The sequence below is a fragment of the Corapipo altera genome, unplaced genomic scaffold (assembly GCF_003945725.1).
Source record: "Corapipo altera isolate COAL_440 unplaced genomic scaffold, ASM394572v1 112, whole genome shotgun sequence".
NCBI classification, from domain to species: domain Eukaryota; kingdom Metazoa; phylum Chordata; class Aves; order Passeriformes; family Pipridae; genus Corapipo; species Corapipo altera.
Window position 1 is genome coordinate 4,036,273 of NW_020884899.1, and position 24,089 is coordinate 4,060,361.

The 24,089-nt window shown below is 51.5% G+C and overlaps 1 protein-coding gene across 2 annotated transcripts in view; it reads right to left on the bottom strand.

Annotated features, from left to right (window-relative positions):
* The window catches only part of ERI3 (ERI1 exoribonuclease family member 3), a 119,191-nt gene that overhangs the window by 33,494 nt on the left and 61,608 nt on the right, over positions 1–24,089 (bottom strand). The window contains exons 6-7 of one of the 2 annotated variants that reach the window (XM_027649093.1): positions 2,225–2,324; positions 1,354–1,861 (exon numbers count right to left, since the gene is read on the bottom strand). In XM_027649093.1, coding sequence (XP_027504894.1) covers positions 1,836–1,861; positions 2,225–2,324 — 126 coding nt within the window. In that variant the 3' untranslated portion in view covers positions 1,354–1,835. Of the gene's footprint in view, positions 1–1,353; positions 1,862–2,224; positions 2,325–24,089 lie in introns of those variants that run through there. The other variant, XM_027649092.1, reaches the window with a different exon arrangement.

Consider the following 24,089-nt stretch of genomic DNA (forward strand, 5'->3'; position numbering starts at 1 on the left):
CTGCAGTGAGCAGCCCCTCCTTGGGCCTTGGCTTGGGGACATCTCGGGCTCTCACTACGGCCAACACCTGATCCATGCCTAGGGCCTGAAAAGCCATCAGGCTGGGAAATAAAGTGGCCAGAAAGCCAGGAAGCTTGTTCCTTGAAAAAATGCCCGGCAAGGCATGTCTCCAGACATCAGCATCACCCCTCGCCTTCTCCCAGGAGGACACTGGGCTACCAAGCCCCAAAGCCAACAGCCATGACAGCACAGGCAGTGGCTGTGCCTGGGGCTCCCAAGCTGGCCAGGAGGAGTAGTTCTTCTCCCCAGCTGCCATTCAATGAGCCTCCAGTTCACTCCCGAGGGCTCAGCCTGCAGTAAAGCCACTGGGCAGAGAGGGCCAGTGGCTGCCACCTCTGCAGGCAGTCAGAGGATCCCAGATATCCCAGACAGATCTGCTCTGGAGCCAGCTCAAACAGAGCAGCCAGTAGGCTGTAACACACAAGGCTGTGCACCCTTGGCAGTACCAGGGAGATGGAGACTGTCACACTGCTGGCCTGGTATCCTGCACAGCACCCACGTAAACCCTTTCCAAACAGTGTGGGAAAGGCAGGTTTGCCACTGGGATGAAGTGCTGCAAGAATGGAGCTTGGTTTCTGGGTCTTGCTTCTCCATGGGCAATTCACCCACAGTTCACCCTGTACTGGGGAGAGCTGGGAGTGCTCCCCCACAGAGGGAGTTTGGCAGAAATGAAGAAGCAAAACCCTCCTAAAGGACTGGAATGGGGAGGGACATGAACAGCACCTCTCTGAACTCCGTCGGGCAGAGGAGTCACACCTGTGCAAGACAACAGCACTGAGATAAACACGAGCAGAAACCAACGGCAGACAGATGATACTCTAAAGATGTGGATGCTTTGTTGGAGTAAGGGATGACAGCAATAGAGAGCTCATGACATAAATAATATGAGGAACAATGAAGCAGAAACCAACTCTGCATCCCCCGGGAGACCCTAGGAAAAGCCTAAGCCCCCAGAGCAGGATAAGCACACACAACTCCTGCAGTCCCTGCTCCCTCCCCGCGATCTCCCAACATGGCACACAAGCAAGGCAAATCTGCTCTCAGGCAAGGAAGCAAATTTTAATGCTACCTCTGTCAATAATGCAACCAGATCCATAGTTCAAAAGGAGCTTGCTAATTAAAAGCTGGTGAGCTTTAAATAATTCATCTCCTTAACTTGGATTGATTAGAGAGTTTAATGGTTAGAGTCTTGAAACAATATTAAACAGCCTCTTCAAGGCCCAGGTAGCCAGTGACTTTTCCAAGTAAATCTTACCTCCTTGCAAACTTTAATGCTCAAATGTCACTGAGGATGAAGAGCTGGGAGGCAGAGGGAACACCTGACCACTGGTCTCCAAGAGGTGATCCACTGCCCCGCAGAGAAACAAGACAGGCAAGAGTGATGCAGCCCTGACTCACAGCCCTGTCTACAGCCCAGTAAATCTGAGCTCCTGCCCGTACCACAGTCTGCTGCTGTCCCAGCTCTGCATCCCCAGGGCTAAGCAGCAGGCAGATATATGGTCTCAGTGTCCTGGGTGAGGTCTCCCTCATATCACTTTGATCCCTGGTGCAGAGGAGTTGGGGCATACACCGAACTCTACCACTGTTCATCTTGAAGCACTGTTTATCAGTTGTTTATCTTGGAGCAGGCTGCGGGACCATGAAACTCATCACACATGTGAGCAAACGGGACGATGATTCAGTTCTCCAGCTGGGACCACGCATCTTCACTCTGCAGTGTTTCCAGCCAGCTCCCAAGGCTGTGCTGCCTGGCAGAGCCTCCTTCCCAAGGACGATCACAGCATCCAGAGCAACTCGAGGGCTGGTCCAACAGGAAGAGCATCCCACCCAGCCTGGGGACCCTTGCCCTGTGCTCCAGGCACCTGGTGCTGCCCCACATCCAACCCCAACCCAAGCACTGCTAGAGCAGTCAAGGAGGGAAGCAGCTCCCTAGAGGGACCTGCAGGTATGTTTGGCACATTGGGATATGCCAGGGACAGGGAGGTCATCCGTGTGCCCATCCTGCCCTGACACATCTGCATCCCTTTTACCAGCTGGAGACCTTGCAGTCCTTTGGCTGGCTCTTAGCACCCCAGACTGGACAAGGTCTTGGAGCTGAGGCACGTTCCGCGCACCCGGAGCAGCAGCTGTGGGGATGGGAAAGGCACAGGGCAGCAACACTCACCTATCCCGCTGTGAGGCCTCCCTATGTGCTGTAGGTTCAGTCCTTTGTTCATGTCTAAGAGCCCGTTCTTTGGCCAACTCCCCATGGCAAAGCTGTACGCCTGGAAGAGAGAAGCAGAGTGTCAGACAGCACAGCCCATGGGCAGGCATGATTTGTGTTTGCCCAAGTCTGGCCGCTCCCGGGGCTAGTGTAGGTCTGCGTTCACCATATTCAGTGCAGACCCACACACCACCCTCACAGCAGCTCTCCTGGAGTTGTGTGCACAAAGTACCCTCACCCGGCCCCGGCCCACGTGGTGCTCCTCAGAGAAGAGGTGTCCAGAACCTCTGGTGTTGTCCTGTACAGCTGACAACCCCCAAGAGGGAGGGGTTTGCATCACTCAAGGCTACCTTTGCTGTGCTGCGGCAAGCCAGGGGCTGTGAGCTCATCACCCATGTCCCTTGGTTGCTCCAATAACATCTCCCCATTCCTGCCTTACTAAAGATGGGGTCATCAGCAGGAGTCAGGGGGTTTGGAAAGGGGCACCCATGCCAAGGCTGGCCTGGCCAGCAAGCCGCTTCCCCTCCCTCCAGAAAGCACAGCCCTCCAGGCTCTCTCTCCTTTCCACCCCCAGACCCCAGTTGCTTCAGGGCTCTCCATCACTGGGTGAAATCCCACTGGGAGACAGCACTGCTTACCCCACTGAACAGAGCCTGCAGCCTGGCCAGAGGGAGCCTGCTCCACCCCCACTGCCTCCCCTGGCAGGGTTTCCAGCACAAGCAAGGCAGCTGGGAGCCTGAGCAGCACAAAAACCCACTGGACAATGCAAACATAAAAGCAGCCAGGCCTCTGTGTGACACGCACAGCTGTAATTACAGCCTGACAGCCACATATCTTCTTCATCTTGAGGAATTAAGCTCAGCAACGCATTGTGAGCAGTAAGAAGGGTGCGTGGGCTTAGCGTCGCTCACGCTGGCACTATCTCTGCTGCCGTGAGGGCCATTGTCCCCAGATGAGATCAGGTCAATCCAGCAGCCCCTATCTCCCTTCTGCAGGGGGGATCATCGCTAACTGCAGCCACAGTGTGGCGGGGCATTGCCGACACCCTCTGCAGGCTGCAAACGCCATGGAGATACTCTGCAGCAGGAAACTGGGCGAGTAGAGCTGAGCAGTGCCCCCCACCAGCCCACCAGCCACCAGCCTACCACTGGAACCTCCTGCCATCCCCTCTTCCCTGCTACCTGCTGCTCTGCCCAGCACGGGCAGGTCCAGCCCCTGAACAGCCCCGGCTGCCGGCAGCCTCCCTGAGAGCCACAGGGCTTGGGGGAGTTAATTTATTAGTGGCCCACGTAACCATTCACGCTGCTTTGTTCCTCCTGCCTTAGCAAAACAGAGGGCTCCACAGATAATTAATAGACAGCATTGCTAATCCTGTTGGGAGATGATTAGCAATTAAAACTCCTAATTAAGTCTATGCATAATTCACTGAAATTACACTTTGTGTACACAACGGGGAGGTTTCTTTTGCCTTCGACAAATACACTCTGGCATGTTCACTGCCATGGGCGGGATGCAGGCTGGCCAGCCACGGTGGGGGGGAGCCAGAGGTGCAGGATGGGACCCTGCCACCCATCCACTGGTGACCCTGGATGATGGTGGAAGTGGTTCCACACATGGCTCCCTCTCCTGGGCTCCATTCCACAATGCAAACCCAGGCACAGCACAGGAAGGTTCTCACACTCAGCACCAGCATGATGACAGCATTGGGGGCCATCCCTGGGGAAGGAATGTCCCCGGATGGGGAAAGACTAGGGGTTTCCCTGTACAGGGAGCTACCATATCACAGGCTGCCTTCCCAGCCCAGACGTATCCCTTGGACCCTGGCCAGGAGCAACTGAGGGAGCACAGCGGGAGGCTGGCAGGATCTCTGGAAAGCCATGGGGACAGCTCTGGAAAGCTCCTGGCAGCTGGGTGCCAATCCTGGCCTGTCTCCCCTGGCTCTGCAGCAGTAGCAGCATCAGCAGGGAGCTGGCAGCACGTGCCCTGGCCCCTGGATCAGCACCAGGCCCATCTCTGCACAGCGCTCTGCTTTCCTGATCAAGGTCATTCGGAACAGCCACAATACCTGAGCAAACTAGCTAAGCAGCCAGGGTGGAAGTTGGCCTGACCACTGAAGGTCAAGTGTGCACTTATGCATATTCAAAGCTGCCTGCAGGATCGATCGGGTTTTAATTGTTTTTCCTGGGGTTTTGGAAGGAAGTGCCAGGGGCATTGATCAGTCCCAGACAAGGCTGCTCACACTCTGGGGCTGGCAGGGACCGTCACTGCTGCAGGCAGAGGGAAGTGCAGGCAGTGATGATGAAGGGATGAAGGCCAGGCGGGGAAGAGGTCAGCCAGCCAGCACCGGCCGGGAGGAGGAGCCATTGCCAGGCTGCGCTGGAAAATAAAGTTTTTTAATTAAAAGTGGCAATTCCGAGCCGCCTGCCGGCAGCAGCCACACAATCAAGAGAGAGGAGCTTTGCTGTTTAATATTTAAAGACAACGTTTAATCTTTAAACAGGAAAGTTCTTCTTCTGACTGTTAAAGCGAGGCAGAAAGCGTCGGTGGCTCCCCGACGCCGGGGTCCCCAGCCCACAGGGGTGGCCACGGCCACGGGCTCACTGCAGCCACTGGGACACCACCAGCCCCACACAGCTGCTGGCACTGGCACAGACCCCTGTCCCTTCAGCATTTATCCCTATGGCAAACTGTGAAAAAGTCTGAGACACCCCTGGTTCACTCGCAAGCCAAAAAAAATACCATGAAACCCTTTCTGAGAGGAAACTGCACTATTTTGCCCCTTCCTCCAGTTCAGTCCTGGTGTTGCAGGGACTGGGTTGCTCCCTTATAGGTCAGATGCTGAAGCAGGGTGAGGACCCTGAGGCTTTTTATTTTTATCTGCATTTTAATTGATAGAAAACGCAGACATCTTTTAAAAAAGCTATTTTTTAAATGTTTTTGGCCAGAATCCTGATTTAGAGAGAAACTCAATGCTTCTGATCTCCCAAAAGCCACCCAAACAACACTGGCAGAATAATTTCCAAGCAGCTTGGATACAATTACTTCATTCATACAAGCTCCTAGAAAGGTTTTCCTTTTTCTCTTGATTTTGTTTGTAATTCTATGAAGGTTACATTTACCTCCCTGCCAATGCTGCTCTGAAGTCAGATGATTATTAATTATATTTATTTACTTATACAATCCCATAGGCATACGCAGCAGTTCACAGACAAATACTGCCCTGGGTCCCTGATGGAGGGATCTCGAATCAAAGGTAAGCAGATACTCCTGTGATAAATGTGAGCTAACAGCAGCAGGAGATTAGTAACATACTGTGTTTCCATGCATAGAGCCAGCACCAGAGATAATCCACACCTTGTTAAAAGTGCTGGTATGGGGAGGTAGGTCCTTAGGTAACCTGTACCTCACATATCCTGCAGAAAATCCAAAAACCAGAAGTGGGGATAAAACACGGGGTACAGCAGCCTGGGGCATGGAGATGATGTGTGTGTAGAATCATAGCATCTGAGGCTGTATTTATAATAGAGCAAAAAAGGGTCTGAGACCATCCTCTCCCATTGCACCAGGCCACAAACCCTCCTGGTGGCCGTAATGCATCTGCCTCAGTTTGCAAAGGGCCTGAAACAAGAGCTCTGTGGCTTATTTCTGGCACCGCTGGGGTCCCCTCTGTGCTGGGGCAGGAGCACATGGAGCACATGACTGTGGGGCTGGGTAGCCCCATGGAGCACAGGATTTGTGCAGTCTGGCACTGAGTTTGGCCTGCCTGCCCTTGCTGCAATCCCAGTGCACCTATCCCAGGGAATGCCGGGGCTGGCAAGGCGGCAGCACCAACACGGTTGGCTCCTGATGTGCTGCTCCCTGGAGTTTGTTTGAGCTGCACACCATGGATTATAAGCAGCACAGTTGCAGAGAAGATGTTCCAGGGCGTCAGAAAATTCCAGGAACTGGAACTTGTCAAGCTGATGTATTGATCTAAGTGGACTGAATAATGCTCCATCATTTATTTATGGGGAAGTGCCCGGCACACTTCACAAAAACTGGTGTTCGGCAGGCACATTAAGGCAAAATTTAACATCCTACACCATGCAAACAGGTCACCTGTGCAGAGGTCAGGATGCTCACTTACATGAGGAGCCCCACAAATCCTTCTTGCATGCACAGGAAGAGACAGGGCTGGTCCTCGTGGAGCTGCTGGAGCTCTGTCAGGGCAATGCGTCAATGCCAAGAGAGCCAGTCCCGTCCTTTCTGCACGTGTCTGTCGATGCTGTGACCTGCTGGCTGGCCCCTGGCCCCTCTGCCCTCCACTGGAGCTGCAGGCATTGCATGGCCCTGGGTGCTTTAGCTGAAGGGCAGGAGGGAAGCGTGGCTTTGTGCTTTGCAATGGCATGAGCATGTTCACAAACCATGGCAGCAAAAACTGCCAGGACCAGCACAGTCTCTCCTCCTACCCTGACCAGCAGGGCAAGTCTGTCATTCTATTTTACAGGTCCTACCAAGAGGTTTTATATGTTTCATCTGCTAATTGTAATTTTAATATTAATACAGACACTTTCAGGCAGGGAGAAAATATTTCCTTCAGAAAAAATTCTCCCAGGAGCAAAGGGGCTCAGCAGTTTGAGAAGTTGCTAAAGGGTGGGTAGTAAGGAATAAGAGAAGAAGTGTTTTTTGCTCAAAGTTTCCATTCAGAATTTCAAAAAGACACCTGAGAAAAACATAGGTTTAACCAGACAGAAAGTGGCTGTGACATCTCCCAGCTGCCCTTGGCCTGGGCAAGCAGCAGGTGCCAGCTGTGCTACCCCAGTATCAGGCTGGGCACAGCTGCCTGCTGACCAAAGCTGAACCCCCTGACATTTTCACAGTGGAGAAAATGTCTTTGGAACAGCAAAAGCATCTTCCTCCTCTTGTCACGTCAACTGCGCGCTGTGTCCGCCCAAAATAAGCATTTGCCTTTAATTCCTCTCATCCTGCTGCTGCCACAATGAGGTGTCAAAGTTTTATATTTCCTCATACGGTGGGAAGAAAAAAAGAGGTCATGGCTATGACTAAGTGAACTTTTAAACACAGCTTGAAATGTTTTTAGTGAATGTAAGGTTTTGGGGCTGGGAGTATCTTGGAGACCATCCCTGAATAGCACCCAGGACACTGGAAGCTCCGGGGCATTCCCCTGACATCCTGTTTTAATTGCATGCCACTCCAGGGATGGGAAATGGACATTTCTTGTTGGGATTTCTTGCCATGCAGATTTACCAGCAGGACATAAATGTAACACCACTGAGGGGCTGACCCCACCACGAAGTCATATAGTGGCAAGACTCCTGGACAGGGCTGAATGCAATTAAAGAAGAGGCAGGTAATGAATAAGTAGCTTGCCAAGCCCCAGCTGACAACAGCAGAGCTCCTCTGTTGCAGGGAAGGCACGGAGGAAAGCTCACCCAGCAGGATGGAGGCATGGAGCCTGGGATGGCTTTGGCAGCACTGGAGCCTGCTACCCTCGCTGGCTGTCAGGAGGCAGGAGATAAACCCAGGTGTAACGTGTCCCTTTTAAGCAGTTTAGTCAGAAGTGCTGCCACATTCACAGCTTTTCAAGTATTTTTAAATCACTTACAAAAGCAGGATTAAATGATCAGGAATTCCATTTAATAGGACAAATAAAGAAATAACAATCTACTCCATCAGCCCTGTGAAAGGCAGGTTTGATTTAAGAAAAAAATAAATAAAAAATAAGTATAAAAGAGAGAGAGAAAAAAGGAAAGGGAGGTGGAAAAAAAAAGGATAATGTGTGTTTACTCAAGCAAAGAAAAAAATATTTAAGTGATGTAGGGGAGAAGATTGCGGTAACTAGTGAAGAATAACATCGTCTGCTTTGCTGTCAAATCACACAAGAATTTCAGTAATAGATTCTCATTCTGACACTCAATTCAATTCGAAGGTGATCCTGCTTTATCCCAACACATCAAATATTAAACACTCGTATTAGCCAGGGTGCCGTCGCCTTTCCCGGCTTAGACGCGGCAGGAAGCTTTTCCCCCTACTTTCTCTCACTCGCTATAATATTCTCAATGTTATCTAAACATGCCTTCATACACTGGGGTTCCTTATCAATCCCATTTGGGGAGGGAGGGGGGGTGTACTTAAAACGGTATTAGTTTGGGGGGCTTTTATTATTATTATTTCCAAAGCTTTTCAATTTTGTGTGGAAAAAGCTTAGAAAAAAAAGGCGGAGGGAGGGGAGGTGGCGAGAGAGGGAGAGGGAGCGCGGGAGCGAGAGAAAGTATAAGAAAGGGAAAAGCAGCCAGCAGCTCTTGTTTGACTGATGCCTTTCAACAAGGGCAGTCTAGCTTGTCAAAGCCCGGGCTCGAGATGAATTGGCATATCTATTCAGCCTGCCTCTGGATGTCATGCAATACAGTTTCATATTCCCAGATAAGGCATGATAAGCAATTGCTGCCCTGACACCAACTCCATCCATCCCTGCCTTTCTGTCCACGCGTATTACAGATCTCTGCTGCACCACTAATAAGAGGCATTTAATTTTTACAAATGCAGCAGCAAGAGGGACCTCCAGAATGACCAGGTACCACATTAACACCACTCAGGTTTAATTAGTTTGTCTCAGTGCACCGAGCTCCCCAAACACTCACGAGTGGTATTGGGTGCACAAAAACAACTTTTGCCTGGTATGGCACCTGTGAAGCCTTGGATTAAACATCTCTGCTTATCATTAATGGGTGGGGGCAATAAGAAAGAAGGCTGTTTGTCCTCTGCCAAATATATCTGCAGTGCCACTGCAGGAGGTGGTTTGGATGGGGTTTGGACATGAGAGGACCATGGGGAAGAAGTGTCCAGTGCCCTTTCCCAGGGAACAGTCCCTCTACAGAGCACGAACTCTCTGAGAGCTGCAGGGGAAAGTGAGCAGCTGACACACTGAACGAGGGGACATCACACATGGCTTTGGCCCCACTTGGGTGGAAGTAGGGAAAAATTGGATATCCCTGCCACTGGGAGGATGAGACCTGGACAAAATCCTCCCATGTTGCTGAAAAGGTGCTAGGGCCTTGCCTGGTGCTCTGCCCTCTTCAAACAATGGCACTCGAAAGCTTTTCAGAGAACAATGCCACACAGCCAGCTTCTCCCCGTGTCCTGGATGAAGGGAGCCTTTAGCAAACCCAGCTGGTGTCCACTTCAGTCCACTTGCAAAGCTGCTTGTTAGAACAGCAACATCTTTATGCCTCACATTAGGGAGTAAATTAAACAAATAAAAAGATAAATGGTCTATTTCCAGAAAAGTGAGCACTGGGCACACAGGAGCTGCCTGGCTCTGCCCACTTTTGGCAAATGCTTTACAGAAGTAAGGTGCCCCCAGACGATGAGAGGACGACAGGTCAAGCTTAAGGGAAGGCATTAAGATGTCAAACAAGATGCAGTGGATGAGTATAACTGTATATGCTTTCTCCTTATTAAAACAACTAGCCCACGCCATCAGAGCTCCCTTCACTGGACCTCTGCAAAAGGGAAACTGAGGCACAGAGTGATCTAATGCCTGGGCCACTCCCACCCAGACACACGTCTGAGCAGCCTTAGTCTGCCTGTGTTTGGCAATACCTCAACACAGCCACAGCTATACAGATTCACTGCCAAAACTCCTCTGAACTTCAGGAGGGAAAGGACAGACCCTGGCAGCCACCAACATCCCCTCTCCAGGGTGCATTTGGATGCTGCAGCCCTGTCAGGCAGTGGAGAGGTGGCCCTTCCACTGCATGGGATTAGCATGTGCCCTGGCTTAGGCTGCAAGGGACACATACTGATGTGCCTGACTCCAGGGTGTCAAAGTGCCAAGCGGTTTAGGCTTCACATTTCCCTGTGTTTGAACAAGAACAGTCTCTGCCTTGCTCCCAGGCTACGGATTATCCTGGATAAAATGTTCTTGACTGCTGTGTGCTCTGCAGCTGGCTACACACTAGGTTAATGCTGTGGAGACCTGAGTCAAAGCCCTGGGTTTGGTCACAAGAGAAACAAAGCTACAGGTCTGGGTCCCTGAAGGGCTGGGAAACAGAGATGGAGCATGTACAAGTCAGCGCTGGCCCAGGAGAGGGGACAAGCAGAGCCATAAACCACCAAGAAAGCAGCTCAAGGATGGGAGCTGCTTGCAGGACCAGGAGGTCTGGGCTCGGGAGCAGAGCAGTGTGGCAGGAACACAGGGGCTGCTGCAGATACAAGGGTCTGGAGGACACATACCCAGTGCCTTTCCCTGTCTGGGACAAGTGGGCAGGCTTCCTTCTCATGGTGTCCTGGCATTCCTGGCTGCACTGCAGGGTGACAGACCCCAGCTGGGTTATGCTGATGTATGCAATCAGCTCCCAGTGTATCTTGGCTCCCCATGCTAAGGTACACAAGCAGCTCCTGATTAGTGCCTGGAAGGCAGAGGCACATGACGACATGGCAGACAGCTTCCAGGGAGTACCTACACATGGCTGATTTACCCTCTCGCTCTGGAAGGGTGGGCTCACGTTCTGCAGTGCTATCCCCCGACCACCCCAACCAATTCAAGCAGGAAAGCAGTGCTAAGCCTTTCTCCATTACAGCTTTGTGACCATCAGAGCAGGAAGCTGGGTATGATATGAAGGAAAACCCACAAACACACTTCATGGATGATTCATCACAGCCTCTCCATACAGGAACCGGATCAGTCCAAGTCTGGCTGCTCTTGGGGAAACTGGGGGTTCAGGGGCAAGGAGAAGATGCCTTCAATAGTTCTGGAAACAGACAAATGTTGGCACTGCCCCGTAATCAAACACACCATCAGCCTCTGTATAATGAGGACAGAAATCAGCATGACAGGGTCCCAGCAGATGTGCCCTTGCTGCAGAGCCGAGCTGTCAGGACAGCAGCAAGGTGGATATGACTTGCCCTCCTTGGATTTAGCTGCAGATGAACAACCACCAAAGAGAGCTGCAGTTTTGCCATATTACAAGAGGGTGGATAACAGCACCTCTCCACCACCCCTCCTCTTTCCAGAGCCACAAATGATGGCTGTGATGCTCAGACATGCACCACAGTCCCTCAAATACACACCCTTTTACTCTAACCCCAAGCCCTTCCCAAGCAAAGCCAGCGCCAGGCTCACTGTCAAAACCATCAAGCCCTTCCAAAGGGGGTATTCCCCCCCCCCCCCCCCCCCCCCCCCCCCCCCCCCCCCCCCCCCCCCCCCCCCCCCCCACCCCCCCCTCCCGGCCCCCTCTCAAAACCACAGCCCCCCTCCAAAGGGGGGTTTCCCCCCCCCCCCCCCCCCAGTTTCTATCTTTACACACACACGCGCTCGCCTCTCCCTCGCTCGCTGTTTAATTTCCGTGTGAGAGGGAAGCAGGTGCCCGTGCTCCCGTGAGCTCTCCCTTCTCTAGGTTTTTTTTCCCTTCTTGGATCCTGCCCCATTAGTTTAGTGCCCAGCCATCTGCGACGTCTCCTGTAATGCTGTCCCCCTTGTGTACCAGGGAGCTTTTCCATTAGCGCCTTTAATATTCTGACACCTTAGCACAGGCTGCTATTACATTCAAACACTGATCGCCCTGTGAAATTACATCGCAGGGCTTGCTAAAATGGAATTGTGTATAATCAGGCTCCTCCATGCACTGTCAGTCCCATCACAAATACAACGTAAAGCAGGCTTATGGATGGGCTTAGCAGCTGCTACAAGTGTATTTTTTTTTAATAGATGAAGTATCCCTTATTTAAAGCATTTCCTTAAGAAAAAAAAAAAAACAAACCAACAGTGAAAGACAAATCAACAGCTGCTGCATTATGTTAACCATACCACCGGTCTCTTAAAACATGTTATTTAATAAGGTAGCTATCTGTTTATCTATAACTATATCAAACAGAGGAGGAGGGTGAGATAAAGATAGTTAAACAGACAGCCAAGGAGATATCTGCCACTGGGAAATAATAGCTAAATAAAAAGTACCATTATTTACTCCAGAGAGGGGAGGAGGGAGAGCCAGCTATTTCCTCCCAGTGCTGCACAGCCTCTGGTTTGTAAGGGCAGCCTGTGCCAGCCTGCAAATGCCCCAGCTCACCTGGCTCCAGCCTGCTCGTCTCCCCATGACCGTGGCAGATAAATCCGGGGGAAAAATGCAATATATGAGGGCTGCAATGCAGGGAAAGGCGAGAGAGGGTAGGGAGCTGTTTTGCTGCCGGGAGCAGGCTTGGTGGGGCAGCCCCCCACCTCCACATAGGCTGAGAGTGACTCAAATTAAGGCAAAAGTGCTCAAGGCAGAGGGTCTGGGTGCATTCCTGAAGCGGAGACTGGTTTTTGTGTGGCCAGCACGCGAGCGACCAACTCCCCAGCTTTTTTTTTTTCAAATTCCAGCTAAGGAAGTGATGGATTAGGACAAAGGTATTTCAGGGGGATGCAGGAACTGGCAGGGACACAGATGATGTGTCAGAGAAATGAGCTCCCGAGCTCCCCAGCTCAGAGTTCAAAACGCTGCCTCTTACCATGCCCTAAAGGTTATTCTGTCTGTCTGCTGTGAAATGCGACGGCACATCACCTGAAGGGAGATTTCCAGAGGCGCTGTGACCCTTCTGCTATCTCCTCTGAGAAGCCTCTGCAGGAATGATGAGATTGTAGCTCATTTCCACACACCTTGAAAGAGCTGGGCTGGATCAAACGTGCTGAAAGCAGAAGCAGCACATCCCTGGGACTCATCCTTGCCTCCTGGCAGGGAGCGTGCTCTTGCTGTAACGGGCTGGGAAACGGCGTCCACCCCACTGAAAGACCCCACTGACATTGCCTTTCATCCTAAACCAGGATGGAAAAGCCAAAATATTGTCTTGTTTCACTGTGTGGGAACAGTTCTGCTTCGGAACCACAAAGTAAAACCCAGTGACAGAACTGTTGCCCTTTGGAAAGGAACAATCTATTCCTGTGCAAAACACTGCTGTGACATTTTGACTCCAGTTTCTCCAGTGCAAAACAAAGCCATTTGTCCAGAGCAGACACACTGCTCCTTTGCACCACGCACAGCATGTTTCAGCATCTGGTGCTCCGGACACTTTTGGCAGGGACATCTCTGGTGATGGTTCAGCTGCTGTGCACAAACATGCCAGACGGGGAAGATGGGGCCAAGGAGGGTAGAGACCCACGGACAGGTTACCAAGAGAAAAGCACAGGGAAGGTGATGTACAATTGCACATCCATTCATGCTGCAGGTGCCACACAAGGCAATTCAACCTTCTGGTTTTCACTACCTATCATTGCCAAGGTTGCTTGCAGGGTGGCAGCAAGGGAGGGGTGCTGGATGACCAGCAGGTTCACATCTCAGTTTCATAATGTGTTCCTAAAACCCAGGCCCCAGGGAGTGGGAAAGAAATCAGAGAGTGATCCTGCAGGATCTTCTTACCACTTCTATGCACCTGTCTGCATGTCTTATCACACGTCTCCCTCAGAGCACATACTACAACCCCTTCCATTCTCATGTTCACCACGCCTTCTCGGGACAGATACATGACCTTCTCTAAAACTCACCTCTGGCACACTGCAGAGAAACTGGCCCATATACAACAGACCAGAGGGGCAAGGAGATACAGGCTCTGCTTCTTCTTACCTCCTCCTCCTCCTCTCAGACATCAGACTCTCAGGAGCAAAACCCAACCTTTTGTATTTGGCACAGCATCAATCTAACAGAGCTGTCGGGGCCTCTGAGTGCTACTGCAAGAATCGAATAAAACAGAGTTTCTCTGCACTCCCAGAAGATGCAAAGCCACTCAGAGGAGAGGCAGCTGGAAGAGCAGTAAAAAAGAAAGAGAATACAATGCACAAGGCATCAGGGAAAAGATCAATAAAGATTATGAGGGCAGCAGCCACGTCCCCTGCCCGTGTTGGAGGCTCTCATGGCTGCACTGAGGGAACACCAAGGAAAGCTAACAAGGTGCTGCTGCGCCAGTGCCTAGGGATGATACCTGTCTAATCAAAGGCAGAGTTTACACTGGATCATCTAAGCAGCAGCTCTTCCCCATGATTGTTGACTCAGGTCAGGGTTAAGACTAAGGAGGCTAAAGCGGAGGCGCCTCTAAGAGCTGTGATGGATGCAAACACCAGGCAAGCAGGCAATGCATGCAGCCCAGAGAGCAGAGACTGTTGGGGCAGCAGCAGCAAAATTGAGGCTCCCTGATTTCAGTGGAAGAACAAACTGAAGGAGATGGTCTAAGGGGTTGGACAGTACACCATGAGAGAATCAATTTGGAGAGAGGTCAGGAAAGCAGAGAATAAAGGGACCTGAGAGGAGGATGTGTCAAGGTCATGAAGAGAGATTATTGAAGGAGGCATGGGGGGGATGAACCACAGCAGCTATGGCCAGGCAGGAGTTAGGGGCAGGACTGGCTACCTGGCCTGGAAAGGGGGTACCAGCACTGTGTTACAGCACTGAGAATGTGACAGAGGAGATCATGACACAGTTGACAGAAATGGGCCCCCAAGGCCTCAACTCACATCTCCCAAGGCAGCAAAAGGCACCTCCAAGGCTCTTTAGTGCTATCAGGTTCACCAACCACCAGCCAGGTTGGGTTCCTGCAAGGACACAGGGAATGACCACCCTTTCTTGCAGCCAGCCAAGCAAGGTCTCCTTACCAGACAAGCTGGGACACTCTGTGCTTATGGTTTTTAACCATGTCTAAAATTCTGCCTGTAGTAAGGCGCTGGGGAGGGCTGTGACACCCAGACACATGGATGCTCCTGGACCCTGCCCCCCGTGGAAGGAGCCATCATTGCTTGTCACTGCTGAGGCCCAGATTCTGTGGCTTGGCTGGCTCTTCCCTGCCAGTGCACCTGGGAAACACCATTAGGATTTGTCTAGTTGCTGCCTGCTGATAGTACGAGACCTAAGGAACAGGTCAGGAGTGTATGCCCAAAAGAGTAGTAGCAGGATGGTCCCCATGCAGCCACAGTGCAAGGACAGAGCTGTGGGGTCATGGAACACTCATGGCACGCCCTCAGCATCCTTCAGCTGCCCTGTGAACCCAGCCTTAACCTATGTGTGCTGTCTTGGCTCTGCCTGTGGCTGGTGGAAACAAAAAGAGAAAGTGAGAACAAATGCCCACAGAGAAGAGTTGGTCTGCAGCTGAGGGCTGGAGGGCTGAGATGTGATGAGGAAGTCCATGGGCTGTCCAGAAAGTACTTGGCTGTGGATCACCTGGCTTTCCCAGATGTGGAGCCGTGCCAGGCAGTCTGCCCACTGCTTCCTGCCAGTGTGCTAGCAAAGAGTGAGCTGCTGGTATGGAACAAGGTGTCCCAATTAGCTCTTCACTAATCTAATTAGATCTCCGTGGGGACAACCTGAGCTGGAGAAATGACATAGCTGCCTCCTTGACCAGACACTCAACCTTTTCCGCCTGCAGCATTTTATTTTTCAGATTTTTAACTTGCAGTATCTTTTTTTTGTCTGTCTCAGCAGAACCTGCCCTGCCTTGGGTCCTGTCACTCCTCACCAGAAAAGTGCAATTACGTTTGTACACAAACAAGCATTCAGTGATCACGCACGGCATCCAAGCTCTCTGCTCCTGTGTCAGGGAACAGCTGCCAGGGTTGCAAATCAGAGGCGTAAGGAGAGAGACAAGGGGCACCAGAAGGCAGAGCTGATCAGGAGGACATGGCAGAGCGCACCAAGTCCCTCTTACTCCCTCCCTGAGCGACAGCAAGCCATGCAAGCACGCCTGCCCTCCCTGCTGCTGCCCCGCACCACCCCAGAGAGCTGGCAAACAAGCTTCAAACCAGCCCGCTCCTTGTAATCGGAGTCAGTCAGTGTGTGTGTTACGCTTGAGTTGATGGCTGGTGTTAAATTCAATGCCTTGAGTATTGATTTCCTTGCACATCCCGGACTTTGTTAAAGGGTTAGCCGTGAACTGAGATCAAAGAGAGGTTAACTCGTTTCTCATAAGTGGTAAAGCAGACCTCCAGCAGAACCGGGTGCTGGGCCTCCTCCGCAGAGGATGCTCCGTGCATGTCGTTAGCTACCCGCTCGCCTCGAAAGCCAGATAAAGCCACAAGGCCGCCTCAGAGCAGGGAGAAAAAATGAACTCAACAAATCCCCACGGACCCCCAAGCTGTCAGGACTGTGCACTGGGGATGGGCAGTGCGGGGCAGCGTGCTTCTTCTTCATGACCTGTCCCCCACCACAGGGAGCTGCTACCCTCGCTTGGCCACAGGAAAAAGGGGGGAAGCAAGCCTTTGATAGCTGCACCCCAAAGAGGCTGCCTGAGGGGCTCAAGAGATGGGAAGAGCCCTCCTCGTGATGACTGGGGTGTCCTAGAGCTATGGGTGGTAGAAGGGGAAGGCACAGGGCTGCTCCCCAAAGGGCCACCTGGCAGGGACATGTCACCCTCCCTGCCATGGCCAGGTGGAGAGGACAACTTGAGCCAACACCGCCATCAACACCACCTCAACTTGTGCTGCACATGCCTGCTCCATTTTACTTTACTCTCTTCTTGGCTTTCCCTGTCCCACATGAAGTACTTTTGGCACTGATAGCATCAAAATCAGCAGGTTTTACTGAGGCAGTAAGAGTTAAGTACACAAATAACATGACACTAACAAGCATTACCTTTGTAATTTTTAAGGGATGGAGGCAGGGAGAGAGGTGTAGGAGACAATCTGAAATTGTTATCACTAGTATTAATGAACGCCCAGAGGCACTGAGCAAGAAGCATCCATTTCAGATGAACATCTGTCAACAGTAAGTGGTAAAATTTCAAAAGCTAAGGTACTTCAGAGCCTGGATTGCACCAGCTTCCCAGGAGGCTTAAGCACCCAAATAATTTCTAACAGCAGGACCCTTGGCCCCTAAGTCATCTGGGCACCAATGCTATTTCTCAACTCCTCTCCTCTGCTCTTAGAACTACTTGCAGAACAGTACAGGTTTCCAGCAGCCATGTTTTTCTCCAACCAGAATCGCAGAATATGCCAAGTTGGAAGAGACCCACAAGGATCATCAAGTCCAACTCCTGGCCCTGTACAGATTCACTGGGTTTCACTGGTACTGTATCTTCCACTCCAGGGTGGCACCATGCCCAGTCTCCACCTCCCCAAGGAGCCAGGCAGCTTCAGCTGCAGAAACTACAGCACATTCTGCCCCTACACCACAACTCAAAGCAACCCAGAAATGCTGAGGGTGCAGTTCCCCAGGTCCTGCAGCACTGGTAGGGAAGAGGGATCCATCACAGCCCATCTTGGGGGAGAAATCCTCCATGGGAGCTTTATTCCTTAGCACCTATAGTCACACTTAACTATGAGGTCCTCCTTATGGTGCTAAATAAGTACTCTCTCACCCCTTCTCCCCTCTCCCAAACTTTTGCCACCCAGCACTGCCCCAGCAGCCAATTTGTTTTTAAGTGAAAGGTTTATACCAAAGTGCTTACGGAATATCTGCTCAGTGCCCAGCATACCAAGTGCTGAAGATTTAACCCAAACTCCCAGCATCTGTGTATCTCAACTAAATTAAGCTATTTGCTATAAAAGAGCACAATGACAGTAATGGAATAATAACAGCATTAATAAAACACAACAATCCTCGAATGAGAAGTGGACGCATCAGCTAGCTTCAACCAAGAGAAGAAGACTATTTTAAAATCACACACAAAAACCATCTGGGGGTGGAAAAAGCCAACAAAAGCTCCGAAACTCAGAGGTCAGACTGAAATTATGTTTTTAACCTCAAAAGAAAGATGCTTGCCAGAGCCTTCCCAGCCAGGGAGCTCCCACACTGGTTGGAAAATAATTTCCACAGCTCCCAGCAAAACAAGGGCTTATAATGGGCATGCTGGCTCCACAAAAGAGGAGTAGGAGCACTCTTTGGGGGGAGAACATAGAATTGAAAGCCCAGCATAGAAATGATCCCTCAAGCATCGGCAAGGTTTGTTTTTGGGGACAGATGCGTTGGAGCGGGGGGTGATGCTGAGCGGAACGTGTGAGTGCTGAGCTAGAGACACAGGGCCAGATGCTGGTGCATCATTATGCAAACATCCAGATGTCTCAAGCTCACTGCACTGCCAGTCTCCACTTGGTTGGAAAAGTCGCCTTCTCCCCATTCACAAATTCTTCCTCCTTCCTTTGTTTTGGATGAGGATGAGATTAAACACAGCACCTTCATTTTCAAAGTCATCTACACGCTGTCTCACAAAGGTAAAATAACCCTGAGACCCGCAGCAGGGTTGAGGACAGGTGTACCTGAGTCCTAATCACAGCTCTCTGATAAGGCCACATTCCCTTGCTGGCCCCCTTTACGGGAAGAGACTTAGCATATGGTGATGATCAGAGCAATTAATGTGCATTAAGATGTCGTGCTGTATCTCTGAGGTCTCGCCACAGCCCCATCCTGCCCAGGGCAACACCCCCAACTATTGTTTGCCTTGTGCAGGATTAGGAGGGTGGATGACAGTTGTTTCTCGGGAAGGGGAGGAGATGGGAGGAAAAGGAGACCTCTGTATTCACCATCAAATTCATATCCCACACCATGCTGAGAAGGACCAGTAGCAGGTTTGTGCCACCAGCACGTGGGGACTTTGTGTTTCTCTTGCAGGTACATTTCTCTAGCCCAGGACTTGCCAGGACCCAGTGGGCAGTGAGAGCTGAGTCCCTTCCCTGCCCAGGCTCCAGCTTAGCTGTCTGCCTCTGCAGAAGGTACAAAACTGCTCCTCTCCTCACCCCAGCTGCCCAAAGCCCCTGTGCAGATCCTCCCAAGGATAATCTGACAGAGACAGATGTCACCTCTTCTCACTGACATGGAAGGAAACACGACCCAGGTTACAGTTCTGCAGGTGAGCTCAGCACTGCCTACCTTTCCTCTGTGGCACAGCCCAAGCCACACACAGGCAACTGAGCAATCCCTGACTTCAAAAAATGCAGCATTAGGCAGAAGGTGGGGAGCAGCTGTCTGACTTTCCCACAGCACAGTGGATACCATCTTTGGGTCGACTTGCCTTTTAAAAAGGAGCCAAGAGGGAGCAGCAGGTCCGTGGTATAGTGTCCACAGCACCAGGACCATGTGCTGCAAGATGGCTGGAAGCCTTCTGGGTGCAGGTCCATAACACAGGTCCTCCTGCTCGTCTCCTAAGCAAACAGGTTCAACTCAACTGACCTATCTCCTCCAGGCAATCCACAAGACAGCACTCCAAAGTTCAACCTTTCCAAATTCCCATGGAGAAAATGCCAAAGGAGCAGCTGCCCCAGACTTGAACAGGCTGCAAGTTTCTTTGTTTTCATTACAAATTCCAATCCTGATGCCTTTTTATTTTTTTTTCCAGCCATTTCTGCTCTGCCCCCCGGAGGTGCTGCTTTGATTGAATGAAACACGACCCCAGGCTCCAATAAGTGTATTTCAATTACATCTGTCACCATGTAACAATGTAATGATATATCATGTGATATTAAATCCATGGTAATCATATCAGCGATTTTTTTAATAGTGCACTAATCACATTATTACATCTCAATAATTAACAACAGAAGGCCTAAAAATCCAGGATACAAAGCAGAAAGCTCAGAGGGTCCCCAGATCATGCCTGGAAGAGGCCCAGTGCATAGCAGGATGGCAAGGTACTGCCAGCTGGGCATGGCGTGACAAGGAGCAAGGGCACAGGAGTTTGGCACCAGCATCATCATGCAGAGCAGCCTGGCAAGACCACATTCTCTCCTAGTCCCAGACTAAAGGAGAAGCGAGTATTTTGGAGATGGGAAGAGACACTTGTACATCCCATCTTGCCCAGCACTGCTCCCTTCTCTTCTGCTGCTCCTGCACTGCCACTCTTCCTCCAGCAAACCAGCTCCTCTGCTCTGGTAAGTGCCTTATGAAGGTGTTGTCCTGAGCAGACAAGCACTGCTGGTGCCCCACTGCAGAGAGAAGGACAGTGTCTTGAAAAGGAAGGACGATCCTACCAACACAACCTTACTGGGCTGCTGGAAGAACGACATCATTTCCCTTATCCCCTTGCATCAACTTGCAACGTGCTTTAGAGCACCCCATCTTCACAGAGCCACTACAAGGCTTGAAGTCACTCTGATTTTTGGAGCAAAACAAATCTGTCAGCTTAAAACTGAAAACTGGTCAGTCCTTTGGAGGGACAGTAGTCCTCTGGCTCACCACCTCCACCCAAGCTCTCACCCGCATGCCTGGAGCAAACTGGGGCTGGTCTCCAAAGCACTGACTGACACACACACTCCCTTGGGTGGCAGGGAGTCACCCAGTTTTGTGCAAGCAGGCTGCTCCCCCCAGCTCCAAGTTGTATTTTACTTCTTGCAGGATGAGGGTGAAGCTGGCTGCAGGCAGCAGGGAGCTGTGGTGGCAGCAGGCTGGCACAGAGTGCCCTGCATGGGGAGTCCTGTGCTGTGCTGTCCCCAGCTGTGACAGAGCTTTCTTCCAGTTGCAGCCTGGTCAATGTAGCAGTTTCCACATCACAAGCTGATCTGAAGAGAGCCTCATTAACTGCCTTAAAGTTCCAGCCAAGCACTTAGCTCTTAAAGACAGGATTTAAGAAATATTTGACTGATCATTTTTCTCCTCATTTAGTTTGGCTGCTCTGAACCAATTCAACCTGTGAAGTTGAAATAGTGAGAGTAGGAGGAAAAGTATGTGCAGGCAGTCACACCACACATGATGTCCCAGCTCCCCTGCCAGCTCTTCCCAAAGGGTCACATCCTGTCTCAGCCCGATCCTCACAGCCTCTCCTGTGCCAAGAGTGGCCATGGGGCATTTCCCAGCACCAAAGGGGAGACATCTCTTCCTCCCCACCCCCAGTGGGACAGGCATTTGCGGGACAGTTAATTCTCTGGCATCCAGACAGTACCTTTATGTATGCTTGGAAATGCCAAACGTGTCATCCTGGACCCGGCAGAAGAGGATGGAGAGAGGGAGGAGCCAGCCAGGATTGACAGCACCACCACTCCCACATCTCCAACTGACCCAGGACAGGACATTCCTGTGTCCTTCATCTCCTTGTATGTCTCCCTCCTATTCCACTTTTCAGCACTGCTGTCCCCACAGCCATGCCACACAGCAGCTGGGCTGCCTGTCCTCCTGCTGCCTGCCCCGACAAGGTGTCACACACCCAGCAACGCCCTGCTCCCTCACCCTGGGGACCAGAGCCTGTGGAGGGGTTGGGGGGAGGTCACAGGGAGGTAAAGGGGCTCCCAGGGCCAAATGGGAGTTGTAGCAGCAAGCAAAGAGGCCCTGCAAGTCATTTAGGGGTGATCCTGCCAAGGGCAGGCAGGACAGATGGACGGATGCCTGGCTGGCCAAGGCACTGCAGTTAGACTTTCTCTCCTTCACCCATCTCTTTTCTTTTTTTTTTTTTCCTTTTAATTTTGTCTTGGAAGCCACAATCCTTTAAAGATGTGCACGTCTCATTAGCTCTACCTTGACAATCATTACTGTTCCTGCCAAGGCAGGAGCAGAGTTCAGCCCAAGCGCGGGGGAGTCCATTACCTTGTAGTTAAAGGGACATTGACAACGCTGGGCTGCCCTGTGGTCTGACTCCCCCTTCGAAGCAGGGTCCCTCCCACACACCACTGTTCCCCCTCCTCTGCTGAGCAACAATCCCCCACTTAACCCAGGCAAGACGCAAACCTTGCAGTGGTGGGTGGTCCTGCACCCACCAGCAGGCACTTGCTGCTCCCCTGGATGGGCTGTAGGGCCAAGTCCATGCTCACAGCCTCTAGGGCGAGGGGCATTGAAGCACCCAAACCTTTCCAACACACTGCACATTGGCCTTCACCCACCCACCTCTCACTTCAGCAGATGCATGCTCTCTGGCTGGGCCAAAAGACCCAAATCTAGCCATAACCAAGCAACGAACACAAGATGTCCACAGCAGAGGCCATAGCACAGGTTGAGGTAAGGACTCCCACAAAGGACCCTGGGACAAGGGCACAGTCCCCATGTATGAATGCCTGGTGGCATAACCTCAGGGCAGTGAGCTCTGTCCTTGCTTCAAAGTGCAATGTAATGTACACCTATGAGTCTGTCTCTAGCTTTTCTGGCTCTGCAGGGTGCAACATGGGGCACCACATACCTAAGGGTGGGGAAGAGGAAGGGTTCAAGCGTGTGAGTGTGCAGTGGGGTGATGCCAGGACAGAAGCCAGGACAGAACCCTACTCACTAAAGATGCTGGTCCAGAGAGTCCTGTTTTACCCCATAGCTGGGGGCAATTACTCTGCCTGGCTGGTCCTGAGCTTGCTTTGCCCCACCCCAAGGTTGATAACAGGGGACCTGACTCATGTTATGCATGGGTAGGATCCCTCATTCAGGAGATTTCAGGGCAAAGACACCAAAGCAACTTCTGATGAATACCCCATGCCACACAGGGCTTTGAAGCCCGGTGCAATCCTCAGGAGGCAAACACAGCAGGGTGCAGCCCTAAGGAGATGATCCTGGTTCTTTGTGCCTTGCAGGATGGGAGCTCTGCTGCAGCCACGCTAACTCCTCACTGCTCTCCGCAAAGCCACGGCAGGAGACAATAAAGCACGGCCGCAGCCACACTCCAAGGAAGGATCCTACCTCCACACAAGGCTGTCCAAGAACTTGACAGGACTCTGTTTGAAAAAGATGTTGAAAGAAATGATCTCTTTAAGTGCAATGGGAGATATTTGTCTCTGATTTACCCTTGGCTTTTTGCTCTGGTTCAGGTAGGAGCGGTGTGGGATGGCTGGCAGATCTGAGAGCATGGCACGCCCCAGCGGGCAAAGCGAGCAGTGCGGAGGAAGGCGCGAGTCAGTTTGGAGTGCTCCCCATTTATCAAACTCACGCAGCCCGCCAGCAGAGCGAGTCTTTCCATCATTACAGCTCTCAAAATCCGATTCATACCACTAATCCTGCCTTCATTCTCCCAGATTAATAACATCTCTTTCAACCTTCACAGTGTGATAAATAGACAAAGAGAGAACAAAAGGAGAAACAGAAGTGAGAGAAAGAGCCAGAGCAACTCCACATAATAAAGAGAACCAAGAAAGGGGAAACGAAAAAAAGGGAAAAGAAAAGGGAAAGAAAGGAGCCGGCACACTTGACTCTGCCATTTACTTTAGCAGATTCTCCCCAAGAGCTCCCTACGATCCTTAAAGAATGTAAAACATTGCTCAAAGGAAAGGCTCGTTAGCAACCCTGACCAGCCCAGGTTTGCTGGAAATCTTTTCACTTCCAGCCTCTGCTCAGGTCAGCACTGAAAATGAGTTTGTTGGTTTCTCGTCCTGCTCCTCCCCAGATTCCCACAGAGGCAAAGCCTCCAGCACACACTTGCTCTCTCCTTTACTTAAGGCACCAGCTTCTCGGAGGGGAACAGGATGCCTCAGCCGGTGTCTGCTCCAGAGGCGTCCCAGCAGCTCAGCAAGCCCAAGACAGGCTGGCAGAGTAGTAGCAGAGGAAAGGGGAAGCCTATATGGACACAACAGAACTGCAATAGGGGTGTCACAAGCCCCAGCTCCCCAGGCTGCACCTCTCTGTCCCCTGCCTAGGGGAGCAGGGAGCTCCTATCCCTGCCCTTGTTGTAGAGCCCAAACCCACATTTGGGCCATCAGAGTCCTGCTGATGATTGTGGAGCTGCAGCCCCCCCGTATGCTCAAAGAGCTACACATGCCTGCTCCAAGCAATGGGTGGCACTCACAGGCACCCCCTCCCCAGCACTCCTCTGCTCTGGTTTGTTCAGAAATAACTGAACCCCAGGAAAAGCTGATCCTACAGCCCAGGACCCCAGAAAGCGAACCCACTGGCTCCGAGAATAGAGAATAGAGACATTTGGCCATTTCCCACCCACAGCCCTCACCAGAGCTGTGCTGTTGGGCTTCTTCACTCTG